The sequence below is a fragment of the Podarcis melisellensis genome (genome assembly GCF_964234715.1).
Source record: "Podarcis melisellensis genome assembly, chromosome: 16".
Lineage (NCBI taxonomy): Eukaryota > Metazoa > Chordata > Lepidosauria > Squamata > Lacertidae > Podarcis > Podarcis melisellensis.
The window spans coordinates 17,582,090-17,596,809 of record NC_138533.1 but is presented as its reverse complement, the minus strand read 5'-3'; the positions used below and the strand labels follow the sequence as shown (position 1 = coordinate 17,596,809).

The 14,720-nt window shown below is 49.0% G+C and overlaps 1 protein-coding gene across 4 annotated transcripts in view; it reads left to right on the top strand.

Annotated features, from left to right (window-relative positions):
* The window catches only part of MEF2D (myocyte enhancer factor 2D), a 135,931-nt gene extending 123,905 nt beyond the window's left edge, over positions 1-12,026 (top strand). For all 4 annotated transcript variants that reach the window (XM_081892418.1, XM_081892420.1, XM_081892421.1 and 1 more), the window contains 3 exons: positions 3,330-3,459; positions 8,487-8,715; positions 11,609-12,026. In XM_081892418.1, the coding sequence (XP_081748544.1) occupies positions 3,330-3,459; positions 8,487-8,715; positions 11,609-11,936 (687 nt within the window). In that variant the 3' untranslated portion in view covers positions 11,937-12,026. The remainder of the gene's footprint in view (positions 1-3,329; positions 3,460-8,486; positions 8,716-11,608) is intronic.
* Positions 12,027-14,720: the final 2,694 nt, after the last annotated feature.

Sequence of the window (14,720 nt, the reverse complement as noted above, 5' to 3'; positions counted from 1 at the left end):
TAAAATCTTATCAACAAAGAGATAACAATCAAACAGTTGAAAAAGGAAAACACCCCAAAGATGCATCATATAAATGCAATAAAATTAGGATTCGCTTATAAATGAGCCTCAGATGGAAGCGCAGTCCCCTGATCAATACTTAACTCCCCAGATTGCATGGGCAAAGGGGAGTGCCTTGCCTTTGTGTTCATCTGCATGCTCTGTCTGGCTGCTGCTCTGCCCCCCACTTTCTTCTTTCCCCCTATCCCAAGTTTCTTTTCCCGCCTGAATTACATCCTGCTTGTGTTCATGACTGTGTGACTTCTTGTGTTTTTCAAGCAAAAGTGGACTCTGTAATCTAGAGCTCAACAACTTATAGGGGGGGAATGCATTGCAGACTGAGCAAGTCCATAAAGCTTATTCTTATTCTTTTAAGGAAGTGTATGTGTGCGTGTTGCATGTGAGGTAGAGAATGTATAGAAATAAAACATATACAAACAATACAAATCCTGAAAACAGTATTAAAACATAAAAACCTAGAATAATGCAGGAAAATAAACCTGCAGCAGAAATAAAATAGACTAATTTGGGAAGGCGCGGGCAAAGAGAAAGATCTTTCGACAAATGCCGAAAATTATGCTGGTGCTTGCTCTGCTTCTAAAGAGGGAGCATTCCTGAGAACTGGTGCCACAATGCTGAGAGCACATGGCTTGAGCCACAGCATGCCTTACCCCAGGGGCAGGTCTACATGACCCAGGGTGGGATGCATAGGAGAGACAGCTTTTCAGATACCCAGGTCCATAATCCTAAGGGGCTGGTAGCAGACTGGCAGCCAGTGCAATTCTTTCTACAGCCATGTCACATGTTGGTGATAGTTTGCTCCAGAGAGCAACTGTGCAGCCGTGTTCTGCCCTAGCTTCATCTTCTGGACCAAATTCAAGGTCAACCCCACGTAAAGCACATTGCAGGAATCAAGTCCTGAGGTTACTGGTCCATGGAACGCTGTTGCCAAGCTATCCTTCCCCAGAAATGGTTGTAACTGGTGCACCAGCCGAAGCTGGTGAAAAGCACTCCAGGGCACTACTTCAGTGACCACTTGGGTCAAGAAGGACCCCAAGATTACACTTTCTTCCAGAGGGAGTGCAACCCAATCCAGAACAGGCAACTCACCACTCCCACCCCAGGGGAGTGGTGAGTTTCCATTTCTTTGCCGAGATTCCATTTCAAGTTTATTGGCTTTCATCCAGCTCAGGCACTGGTTCAGGACTGGCTCAGCACCTCCTGGTTCAGATGCTACAGAGAAATAGAGCTGTGTGTCATCAGCTTACTCACGATGGTGTGCTGCAGATCTCTTAATGACCGATCCCATAGGCCTTGTGTGGATGTTGAATAGCATTGGGGACGCAGTACAAAACAGCTCCCAGGGGGCTGAAAGGAGTTGGCCCTGTAGGAATTCCTATTACTAGAATTGTAGAGTTGGAAGGGAACCAAAGGTCATCTAGTCCAACCCCCTGCAATACAGGAATCTTTCACCCGATATGGGGCTCAAACCCTCAACCCTGAAATTAAGAATCTCATGCTCTACCAACTGAGCTATCCCAGGTTATTGTTATTATATTTATTGTTCCTAATATTGTTATTAATCCTACTTCCTACTCACGATGTGGCCAAGGTGGTGGGAAAAACTGCCTCTTGTTCCGGTTCTTCCTTCGTTGACATTCAGGGGTATCCCTTAGGAAACGTGGCAGTTCCTAGGTTGAGACTCTTGTGGAGGCCTGATGGGGCCAGTGGGGACTCCTTCTACCCTTCAGTGCCCTTTGGGGAGAGTGGTGTTCCTTGCAACTTTTGGCTTGTGGGCTTCTTGGACGAATCCACCTGACCACCTCAGGAAAGAGGAAGCTGGTTTAGGTAGGCCTTTGGCAGGGATGGCCATAAGGCCAGCAGATTCCAGCTAGATAATTTCCGATGATATTACAGCCACTTCCAAGGAAGTTGCCTCTGTTTCTCAGCAGATCCTGATAAGGCCTGATTTTTGAACAGTGAGCAGGTCATTCGCATCCCAGCTGGTTGTTACAAGAACCCTGTGAACAGGGTTCTGTTTCGTTGCCTGGGTTTGTTTGTTTTCCTCTTCCCTCCTCATCACTTTTTTTTTCCTTTTGTGTGGTGTCTTCTTAGATTGTAAGCCTGAGAGGGAGGGACTGTGTTTATTTTTGTTGATATGTAAGCTGCAGGGCCAGATAGAAATGCTTCAACTCCATCAGCCATGGTGGCCAGTCTCTCCATATGTTCTGCTATGAATCTTAAAAGAGCCTGCCTGCCGTCTCCCCATTCCTCCCCACCTCTGCCTCCCACTTGAAGGACCTGATACGACCTTCTGAGCGAAGAAGAGGGCAGGGGAAATCCCCGCAGCTGCACCACGAGGGAATTTGTTCTAAATACCCCTAAGCCTATTGGGTCAGCGATCACATCCCAGGCTATTGTAAGCTGCAGGTGCCTTGCCAGGCTCCTCCAAGCTCAGGGGCTTAATGCTTATCTTCAGCGTCATCTTGACTCTGTAATTGGGAGTCAAGGGGTGCTTCAGGGTGGCACAAGCGCTGCCAGCACCTTCTTCCTTCATCTTGAAAGCCCCAGCAGTAAAAGGGCCATAGCTCAGTGGCAGAGTTTCTGCCTTGCACGCAGAATGTCCCGGGTTCAATTTTGGCATTTCCAGGTAGGACTGGGAAAGATCCCTGCCTGAAACTTGCCACTGCCAGTCAGTGTGGGCAATACTGAGCTAGATGGGACAGTGGGTCTGACTCAGGATAAGGCAGCTTCCTGTGTCACTTCTGTGGGGTAATGGTTAGAGTGTTGCACTAGAACCTGGCAGAGATCAGGGTTCGAATCTCCCACTTAGCCATGAAGCTCACTGGGTGACCTTGGGCCAGGGTCTCTCGGCCTAGCCTATCTCACAGGGTTGTCCTGAGGACAAAATAGGGAGGAAGAGAACCGTGTACTCCTCCTTGAGCTCTTTGGAGGGAAAGGTGGGATATAAATGTAATTAAATAATAACAAAATTAAAAGCAGGGCTGGCAAACTTGCAACCCTCAGGCCATATAAGGCCCTCAGTGAGCTTTTCTGTGGCCCCCAGAGAGACCCCATCAGCTCCACCACCCAGTATATTCAAATTGATTGAATAAAGCAAAAGGGTTTCACAGGCCTGGCTAGTACCTCTGCTACGTTATACCCTTTTCAAATACTTCCTTAAAGTGGCTGTGTCGCTTTGGCTCCAAGCGTATATTGCCTCCTTCCATATATTTTGACCTCCTTTCTCTTTCTCTCTCCCTCTCTTTCCCTCTTCTTCCTTTTCCCAGCAAAACACGCATAGGCTGATGGTCTCCCAGGCGACTCATTCTCTGACAACACCGGTTGTTTCGGTGGCGACTCCAAGCCTCCTGACCCAAGGCTTGCCCTTCTCAGCGATGCCGACAGCGTACAACACAGGTGAGCCCGCCGCATAGGCCAGCGCGTGAAACACAGCGGGAGGGAACTCTCCTGCACACCCTTCTGCTTCCAAAGCACTCCTGCGGAAAGCAGACGGCAACCCACTTGGCGAGGGGCTAGCTGTGTGTTGCGTTCATGGTGTGCAAGCCAGACTGTGTGACGAACATCTGGAGATCCCGCCACCCTCGAGGCAGACAGAGCAAGCTGGAAGGGGCTGCAGCCAAGCAAAGGAAGCCCATAGCCACTAGCTGCCTCTCTCTGGTCCTTAGTTATTTATCTATACCACCCTTCATCAACCTAATGCTTCCCAGATGTTCTGGACTACAAACCCCTTCAGCCCCAGCCAGCAAATTGATGGGAGCACAGTTGTGCTCGCTGAGGCTGATGGGAGTTGTAGTCTAATAATAATAATAATAATAATAATCTGCCAGGGACCATGTTGGCAAAGGCTGGTTTAATTTGACCTATTTTCTTTACAAGTGAAAAGCAGTGGGACAGGAAAAGTTACTACTCAGTGGAGAGAACTGTGTGGACGAGAACCCTGTTGTATTTTGGACCATAGCTCAGTGGCAGAGCAGGTGTTTTGCATGCATAAGGTCCCATTTTCAATCCCTGGGCTCTCTGGGCAGGACTGGGAGAGAGAGACTCGTTCCTGAGACCCCTGAAGAGCCACTGCCAGTCAGCGCAGACAGTAATGAGCTAGGTGGACCCAATTAGCTGACTCAGTACAATAGGGCAGCTTCCTATGTTGCAGCATTCTTGCGTGATTGTGGGGTTAGAGGGGATGGTTTCAGAAACCAGGACTAGAAGCCTGAAGCTGACGCAGAAAATGAGAGGGAGCCGCTCTTAAGGAGCAGCTCTGATGCTGAGGAATGGAATGAGGTGCGAGGTCAAACACACCCATCTTAATTAGCAGACGGAGCTGACACCTGTCTGCTCAGAAGCGATGCCTTTCTCGGGGTGACGGCAAATCATCCTGAGGTGTGTGAGAGCAGTTGGGCCGTGGGGCTCGGTATATTGCAAATAGAGACGCCCCTTTGAAACATTATAATTATGGGGCTGAAGCTCAGCGTTGGCCATGGCCTGCTAGCCAAAATGAGTGCCTAGAAGCTGACACCCAAGCCCAAGAGCTACTTTCTCCAAAGTGGCTGCTGTTTCTATTATGTACTGCAGCCTTCACCAACTTGGAGCTCTCCAGTTGGTTCGGACTACAACCCCCATTAGCCTCAGCCAAGAGCCCAGAACTGCCATGCTGCCTCGGGCTGATGGGAGTTGTAGTCCAAAGCAGCTGGGCTGCCTGGGTGTTTGTCATCCCCAACACCTGGAGAACAGCATGTTGGTGAATACTGCCATTTTCTCTGGCTGTTGCTTCAAGCTTTTCTCTCTCTCTTTCCCTGCATGGCTGATAACATTCATATAGGAACATATGTGTGCATTGGTTATAGTATGCAATGCAGGGTGTTTGCTTTAAGCCTGTTGGCTGTTCTCTCTCTCCGTCGCCCACGCTGGCCCTTCTCCTCTGATGGGCTGGCAGGCAGAGGTGGATAAGATGCCTAGTGTGATGCAGAGCATTGAAACCTGACCCTCAGAGCAACTAGAAACCATCCACAGCCACCTCTCTGCCTTCTGAGACATCAGCAGGCCTTGTTTGCTCAGCAGCTGATGAGCATACCTTCAAAAACCTGATTTTGAAAAACAGAAGGCAGCTGAGATTCTTCAGAAGTAAAATCGGATGGCCCCCTTTCCTGTCTTCGACACACTAACTTCTGCTTTGCTTCTGTTGCCTTTTCAAGCGCAGAAGGTGCTCTCTCCCGTCTCGCTGATCCTTCCTGTGGAAGAGAATCTTGCAGATCCCATCCAGCCTATTGCACCCTATTGTCCGGGCGGGGTGGGTGGCAGGCAGGTCGCCTCAGAATTTCCCAGCAAAGACTTTGGCAGCTGTTCACGCTTTGCTCTCAAGCAGTTTTGACAGCTGAGGAGGGGAGGGGCGACAGAAACTGCAGACACCCTAAGCAAGAATGGAACAGTGCAGCCAAGCAGACGGGTGGGGGGATGGACGGACAGACAGGACAGGACGGGACACCCGACATTCAGGTTGCATTGTGTTCACATCACACCCAGAAAGGCATCTCAGCAGAACAGCCTCTAGGGAATCCTGATGGGAGCTTGACAGCTCCTTGAGAGGCAAATGAATTTTCCCCTTCTTCAAATATTTGAGGCATTGTCTCTTGGGGTTTGATTGCAACCCCAAGAGGGTTCCCCTCCTCTCCTTGTCATGGGAGTTTCACACAAGGAAGACAGAGACCCATTTTTCAAAGCACAAAAAGCTTTTTTTAATTTCAATAAACTTTGGGTGTTGAAACCAACATGAAGCAGAATTACAACAGCAGGTCTAAGAAGTGCTGGTGCCTCTTCCCACCCCAAAACACTGGGGGGGGGGGATCATTTAGTGTGGGGGAAAAAATCATGCAAAAAACAGGCCCAAACCTTATTGTTTCCCCAGCCCTGAGCACTGCAGTTTTCTGTTGGCGACTGTCTTGGCGATTCAGGATGGTGTGTTCTCAGGCAACCTTGGCCTGTTCAGCCTTGATAACTCTCCTTGATTTTCATGTGAGATAGTTAGCACACTTTTCAGTCCTGTCGTGCTGAACTGTGTGGGTTGTGCCATTTGTTGTCATATTACCTACACTGACTGGCAGTGGCTGCCCATGGTCTGGCCAGCCCCACCTAGAGATGCCAGCGGTGATGATGCTGAGGAGTGTGATAATCCATTTCCTGCCCTTTACCCTAAAGTCCCAGGGTGGGTTACGATATTAAAACACAACATTAAAAAAACAAGTTTAAAACTACTTACAGCCACAGAAATAAGGCGGGGTCTAGAAATAACACCTCTCAGGTGCCAAAGGCCAGCATAAAGAGGGGCGTCTTCAGCATTCAATGGAAGCTGTTAAGCGAAGGTGTCAGGCTCACCCCGGTGGGGAGTTCCAGATCTTAGGCGCTGCTACAGAAATGGCCATCTCCCAGGTCATCTCCATCCTGAACATCTAAGGGCAGTGGAACAACCCACTGACCTTAGCACCCTAGAGGATCTGGAGAGGAGGAGGTCTCGCTGATATTTAGGGCCTGAGTCATTTAGGGCTTTAAACACTTACATGAGCATCTTGGATTGGCCCCGGAAACGAGCCAGGAACCTGGGTTATACACAGTCCATAGTGAGAGAAGTGCACACTTTATTTAAAATAAATAAATAACCCACTGTATCAGCCAGGTTTTTTCCCCCAGCATCTACATAATTCTGTAACTAAGCTTCCCACCTTCATCTTCATTCTTACCTTTATCCCCTCCCCTGTTGTCGAAGTTGCCTTTGTCAACCTGCTAGTCACTTTGGACCGGAACACTCCCATCAACTCCAGCCGGCACAGCTGCTTTGGACGCCCGACTTTCATCAGTCCCAGCCATATGATGCTGCCACTGGATGGAAGCCTGGTCGTGATGACCGGGGCTGATGGGAGTTGTAGTGCAAAACACCTGGAGGGCACCAGGTCGGGGCAGTTGTTCTTGCACTCCCCTCTTTATCTCTTTTTGTTCTTATAAAATCTCTGCAGGCTACCGCTGCACACTCTGCTACTTTTAACACCACCACCAACAGAACTTTCTAAATTGTGTATTGTTTGTAGCTGTAGATCTGTATCCTCCAAGCGTATCTGTTTAGTAGACAAAGTATCCATTCTTCCTCTGTGTTTAAGCAACTGATTAATGGCAGAGGTTCAACTGCATCTCATAACCAAACCAACCTGCCAACTCTCACTCTTTGTTATATTCCAAGTGATTATATATAAATGCAATGAACGAATTTGCAATTTAAAATACACTTCCTGTGCTGCATAATCTTGCAGTTAATACTTCCTACCTTTTGTTTGATGGGAGCCATGTCACTACTAGACCTCAAGGAACATTTTGACTCATTGGGCTTGTTTGAGGTCACAGGTGACTGTGACAAAATGCTCATAGAGTGCACACGGTGTGCTGCTCTTCAGCCCGTGGTGATCCAGCTGTGTTGCTTTTAGAGCAGGTTGGGAAACGCAATTGCTAATACTCCTAAATGTTCCCTGAAAATGGATTCCTGCACATACTCTGCTTGTGAAGCTGCCAGGGGCAGTTGGCTGCTCACAGAAGACAAACGCTGGACTTGAGGAAGCCTTGATCTGGACCAACAGAAGGGCAGCTTCCTACCTTGTTCATGGATACGTCATCACAGCTGGAGGGGGGAACTGTGATATGCAGGCTTCTTTGGCAGCAATCGTGCATCCAGATGGTCACATGACCAGGTCCTCAGCAGCCCACCTCCCTCCCCTCTCAACCTTAAGCAAAGTGTGTATATTTTTCCATTCTAATGTTAGCAATGGGCATGTGCATAGGGTGCCATCTTGTGGTAGGTAATTTTATAAACCTTGCTCATGCCTTCCCTTCAGTAGTGTGTGCATTTGCATTTGCTAGATCTGATGAACTGGACTTCTGGTACATTTAACAGGCTCTCTGTCAGTACAATGTCTGGGTGTTTTTTGGCGCAGGGTTTGGGACACCCTTGCCTTCCAAGGGGCCCCTTTTCCAAATGCCGGTGTGCCTGAGGCTGGTCTGGAGGGATCAGAGACTTGCTCCGTTGGCATTTTAATGGGAGCCTACCGAATTTCCCCTTCTTGAAACAACTTGCCAACCGAAATGCCACTGACCTTTGAAATTTGCACTCTGCTGAATCTTGCAGTGCAGTTTTGTAAATGGAAAAAGTGTACAAAAATGCGTTCTTGTGGGGAAGGCATGCACAAAAATATCTATATTCATGAAAATAACCTGCAAGAAAATATTGCAATCTTTGCATTTCAGGGGGTTGGACTAGATGATCCTTGGGTCCCTTCCAACTCTACGATTCTATGATTCTGTAGGAATACATCATACTAGGGGAAATTGCTTGCAAAGGCCCTACTGGTGTGTCTTCGGCTTCTGAAACCTTGTCCCCCTTTTCTTTTCAGACTACCAGTTGACCAGCGCGGATCTCTCATCCCTCTCATCGTTCAGTTCACCCACTGGTCTGTCTCTGAGCAACATTTCTGCTTGGCAGCAGCAGCAGCAGCAACAACAGCAGCAGCAGCAGCAGCAGCAACAGCAGCAGCAGCAGCAACAACAACAGCAGCAGCAGCAACAGCAGCAGCAGCAACAGCAGCAACAGCATCTGGTTCCTGTATCACTAAGTAACTTAATGTAAGTGCATTGCAATAATCCACCCCTGTTGCAAATTAGGGCAGAATAGAGGCATGGCCAATGTGTATACGTTACATGTGTGCAAACAGATAACAGAGTGTGCATATAGGCGACGTACAATCACCATACACACACATTCAGCACACATCCTCACCAAACATACAGGCATGAAGGACTCAATGTCTTTCTTTCTCTCCCTTGTAGAGTCTAAAGGGTTGGAGAGACAAGACCAGGAAGGCTGCATTTGACCCCTAGGCCTGAGGTTCCCCATCCCTGAGATAAACCATCCTCTCTGCCCCTTTGAGATTTTCCTTTGAGACCTTGCTTTCTTCATGCATGCTTTTGCTGCCATCTCATCTCCTCCCTGCCTTTCCACTGCTGGGCACTGATGTAATTTTTTACAGCAGCAATAACAGTCATAGAATCGATAGCATCTTGTCCTGAGAGATGTGAGGAAACAGGTAAGGAAAGTCACTGGAGGAGGAAGGATGCTAAATTATTCCAGTGAATTGCAAACAGCATGTGGAAACAGATAACTTTTTAACAGGACGTCCCCAACCTGGTGCCCTCTGTGTTTTGGACTAAGGTTCCCCTCAGCCACAGCATCATCTGGCCATAATGGCTGGGGCTGATGGGAGTTGTGATCCAAAACATATGGAGTATGCCTGAAGAGAGACATAGCAGTTAAGCTTGGGGCAAAGCTTCAGCCCTCTTACAACACAGTTTGCCGTTCTAACATAAGTGATGCACAAATAGAGGCAAATTGCCACAATTCAGGCAGGTCGGCAGAATTCAGAATGTAGAATTCTGTCTTGCTTTTTGAGTGCATATGCAGCTCTGCCCTCAAAGCTCCCCAGCCTCTGAATTTCTCCCCAGTGTGCAGTGGTTGAGTCAAATAAGATTGGTGTGTGCCATGTCAGCAAAATGGATGGTGTGTGTATGTGTAGAGGGTGGCTGAGCCCAAGCAATACTACCATGAGGTGGAACGTAGGTCAGAACATTCCCGCCACTTGCAAGACTGTGATCCAAAGTTACGTGATCTAATTGGAACACAGATTTTGCAATTGCTTGCTTCAAGAACTAGGCTTTTTTGTGGGGCAGGGTAGAAACTACATCCTGGCCTACAGTTACCAAAAAATGTCAGTGCTGAGCTCTGCTTTCTGTCCCAGAGCATCCTTCAGCCATGATCTCTCCTCAGTCACATGTTGTGCTGCTGGCAGAAATTTCTTGACGGGCGGCTTGGGGGAACTGACATGAATCTGTCACTGGAGCAAACAACCCAACCATCTCAACTTCCGACCTGCGAGAGGCCAAGGGCTGGTTGGTTACATAAGCAAGGCCAGCCAAATGACTCTGTGTTGGCTGAATCTAGTGGAAGAGGCACCTCTTTTGCCCCAGGAGCTCTGCAGCTCATTTGCAAAGCCCAGAGCTCAGCAACCAAGGACAGTCTCTGCCTGCAGAAGATCCCAGGTCCCCTTGCTGGTATCTCCCAACAAAAGGGACCTCAGTTCTAGGCAAAGGACCCCTTGGAGAGCCCCAATAATCCAGAGCTAGATGGACCCAGGGCCTGATGGAGTTGAAGACAAGTCTCTGAATGCTGACATTTTCAAGGCCACAGCTCAGTGCTAGACCACCTGCTTTGCATTTGTTTCTCCTTGCAAATTTATAGAGAGAGAGAGTACACCAGACGTGTAAAATAACCTGCAGCTGAACAGATCATAAGAATGCCAAATTAAAAAGTATATACGCTAAGACATTGAGAGTCCCTTGTTGGTTCCAGGAAATTTATGTGGACATCTCTGGTCTCACTTGCAGGTCTCACTATCCAAACACAATGCATTCTCAGGAAATTGTTTGTTAAGCAAGCATTTGCATAACGACGATTTCCATTGATTCCTATAGAGAGATTTCGAATGTGTTCCCGACCACGGAATTTCAACCCCCAGAATAATGAAAAAACTTGGAGAAACCCTCCGAAACCTTGCAAAAGGGCAAACAAGGAATGAAACAAAAATGTTCTCTACTCCTTCCTCTCCCTCCCTTCTACCATGGTTTCTGGCAAAATAACTGCCACAAACCACAAAAAATACAGGTTGTTTAAGGCTGCTTATTTGTTTACAGTCCTACATGCAGGTCCAGCTGTTTGGCTGTCTGAGTCTGCGGTGTGTATAGCAAGGTATGGGTACTAATTCCTCGTGTTTTTGTATAACGAGCATTTGGATAGCAGGACCTGCGTGTAACACTAAACCAAAGCATAGCGTTACATGTTAGTGTTCACCACACCTGGTAGTAGGCAGGGCCAGGGGAATTCTAAAAGAAGTCCAAAAGAAGAAAATATGTTGCTGCTGTGTGCCCCCCCCCAATCATTTCTCAGTCAGCCTCTAGCTCTTTCCGTACTCAGGCTTGCAGTTCTCACTCAGTTGCTCTTTCTTCCCTTCACTCTCTCCTTTTTAAACTCACTTCTCTGTAAACGACTGTTTGCTGTGGGTTTCCCACCCTATCTTTTCTTTTTTGAAGCTGCCCCTTGCAAATCAACCCCAAAGGCCCACACTCCCCCTGTAGGTGGTCCCAGCCTTGGGGCATGCAGGAAAAGGTGTGAAATCAAACTAGGAGATCTCAGGTCCTGGCCTCCCAGGCCTCTAATTTCCAAATCTGTGAAATTTGGAATGGTTCGTTCCGCCATCTTGATTCAAAATGGCGCCCATAGATGAAAACTACCTCCTCCGTCTCAGGAACCTTCAACTTTTTATGTGTGTGTATGATGTTGTATTGTGCTTTTACTATTTTTTGTTGGGAGCCGCCAACAGAGAACAGATGGACAGTCCCGTTTCCGAAACATATGCTGGATAAATAAATGAGCCCCTGTGTGCCTGTGTCTCCCCCCCCCCTGCAGACAAGGAACCCACCTGTCCCACGCCAGCACCTTGACCGTCAACACCAACCCCAACATCAGTATCAAGTCGGAGCCTGTTTCACCCAACCGGGAACGCAACACGGCCACCCCGCTCTCTTCCTTCCCTCACCAGGCCCGGCATGAGCCTACGGGACGTTCACCCGTCGACAGCCTCAGCAGCAACGCCAGCTCCTACGAGGGCAACGAGCGGGAAGATCAGTCCCGGGCCGACTTTGGCTCCTCTCTCGGCCTCCTGAGACCCACTGCCGAGGCCGAGGGGGAGAACCCGTCCGTGAAGCGCATGCGGTTGGACGCTTGGGTGACATAACTGCCTCCCCCGGTGGCCCAGCGCCCTCCGTCAGAGCTGGTTTCCGCTCTCCTGCGTGTGTGTCTGGGGGGGCGGGGGAGGCAGTGGTTGGGGAGGTGGGGGGAACGAGGAGGGGAGGTGTGGGAGGGGGGAGGCACAGGGTGGGCCGGGTGGGTGGGAGGGGGGCTTATTATAAACTGCCTGAGAAATAGCTTTAGGATTTTGTAGGCGTCCGTTCTAGCGACATTATGCAGTACATTAAAAAAAAAAAAAAGGCTCTTGAGGACCGTTTTGAGAGCCACTCAAAAGTCTGACTATATAAACCCCCTCACTGGTCACCAAACTCTCTCCCGGCCCTGGGTCCCACCTGACACAGCCCCTCGTGCGAATGCCAGCCCTGGGCTAGGCCGAGGCTGGTGAAAGGAAGCGTCTAGGGTGGGAGGGGGTGGGAAGGGTGGGGTATCTTGGGTGGCAGATGGGGCGAGGCTTGGCAGGCTGCCATTTATTTGTCTATGGCTGGTCCTAACGTAGAGACGAGAGAGAGAAGAGTGCCTTTGGAAAGTCAGAGTCGTTACAAAGAGCTAGGAGGAAGAGTGTCTGTTTGCAGGCTTTGGGTGGCAGGGGCAATAGGCAGCTCAAGGAACATTAGCTTTAAGGTGGGGGGCAGTTTCTAGTTTGGCACAACTTGGCAGAAGGATGGTGGAGATTGGAGACACCTGCTTGCTTCGAATCTCGCCTGACGATGTCTTGTACGGAGACATGGTTGTGTGTTTCGTTTTGCTTTGTTTTTCGTTTTTGTTTTTTTTAAAAAAAGAAATTATTTTATCCAGGTAAACGAAGGCTGGAGAAATGCAATAGCTTTAAGAGAGCTGAATCTCTAATCCGGTGTTTCCCAAACTTTTGATAATCTGGGATGCAGGGTTTTTTTCTGGAGGGAAAACAAGAGGCACACTTTGTCTATAGCGCTCCAAAAAGGGACAGCTCCGAGGAAAAGGGGCATGAACTCTCCTTGTCCAGTCCATTTGGCCCCCTGGGATACAACCCGCCCACAGGATTGGACCTCTTTGTGGCTACCCAGACGTCAGTAGGGCTCTTCGCTCGTTTGCGTTGATGTCACTGCCCTTGCATTGATGGATGCCTCCGACATGATGGCTTAACGCTCCCAGTCATGCTGGGCTCCTTTTCTCTTGTGTGGCGCCCCAGAGTTGGCAACTGGTAATTGTCCCTCTGGCAGGGACGAAGGAACAGGGAAGTGGGTAAACCGGGGCAGCCACTGAGCTGGGGTGCGTGAACATCCACAGATGGGGAACAGTCAAGGAAGGTGGTCCTTCCATTCTAGAAAGCTTTCCCTGAGTTGATGTGGTCACGACTTTGCATTATTGCTTCAGGGTGTGCCCATGGTGTGTGGTGTCTTCTCTGCAAGGCAGCACACCTTGAGAAGTCCTCCTGAGAAGGTCAGGTTAAAAATGAGGCACCTTGCAATCTAGAGGGTGGTGATGCCAGGCATGGGCCACCGCTGTCCTGCATCACAGGGGACTCTGCTTCAGGGGGGCTTGTTGGGGCCTCTTCACACTTGCCATCACATCTTCACTCGCAACCACAGTTCCCATCAGGGTGCTTGCCTCCCCCCCCCCCAATACCTACTTACCCTCAGTGCATCCTTCCCCCTTTTTACTAGGCTGAAATCTTAGGCAATTACTTGAACAGGTTTTGGCTGATCCAGCCATTGAGTAAATATGCATAAATTGGAGTAGGAGAGAAAACAATCATTTTAGAGGAAAGGGGGGGGGGACAACCCCTGGCCTCACTTGGACTGAGTATGCAGCCTCTGAGAAGGACCAGGGGCAGTTTTTTGCTTTTGTTTAATATGTATTTATTTAAATAATCGGTGCCCAGGCAATGGAGAGGGCAAGGTTTTTATAAAGTCACTTAAAATGTTTTTGAATGGGTTAACTTAACCAATTACCTGACTAAGGCTGCAATCCTCACCTCACTTACCTGGGAACAAGTCTCACTGAATTCAACGGGGCTCACATCTGGGTAAAGGTGGCTGTGAAATGGGTAGCCCTGATTTTTATGGGTTGGGCTTTTTTTTAAGAATCTGCTGGGTGAAAAGGCTCTCAAGAAGATGTCCCTGGCTGTGTTGATTAGGAAGCACATCAAAGGGCCCCAGTTCAGTTAATTCATAAGGGAATCAAACACTTGTAGGCTTCCCCTTTCTCTTTGGTCTGAGTAGCTGCACAGAACAGTCCATGCCCATCTTTCCAGCAGCAATCCTGGGAGCAAATCTTAATGGACTCTCTGGACATCTAGGATTGCATGGTCGTCCTCTTACGAGGAGGAGGGGTAGTCAACCTGCTGCCTTCTGGATGCTTTGGACTACAACTCCCATTGACCCCAGTCCCCACAGCCAATAGTGATGGGAACTGTAGTACGCAACATCTAGAGGGCACCATGTTAACTATACATGTCCCAGAGCATTCCATCTTTTTCAAACTCACTTTGCTAGTCTCTGTCTTGGCTCCTGGCTCCAGGACAAGACGGGCATCCCTCATCAAACAGAGCCTTGAGAGTCCAGGGCAGGCGGGTCAGATGATTTGGCACCAGCAAAAAGCCTGTGGGCAGGGGGATTTGCCTCTTCCCTTTCCCACGGAAAAACCCTGTGTCCCTCCACGGGGAATTGAACTACGAAAGGAGGGCAGTCGTGTTGTTAGCTCAGGAATCTTGTATCGAAGGGCTGTCTGGGAGCTCCTGGAGGGGAATGGTGGGGCTCATTCCTCCACTTGAGAGCTGCCAAGTGGGGCA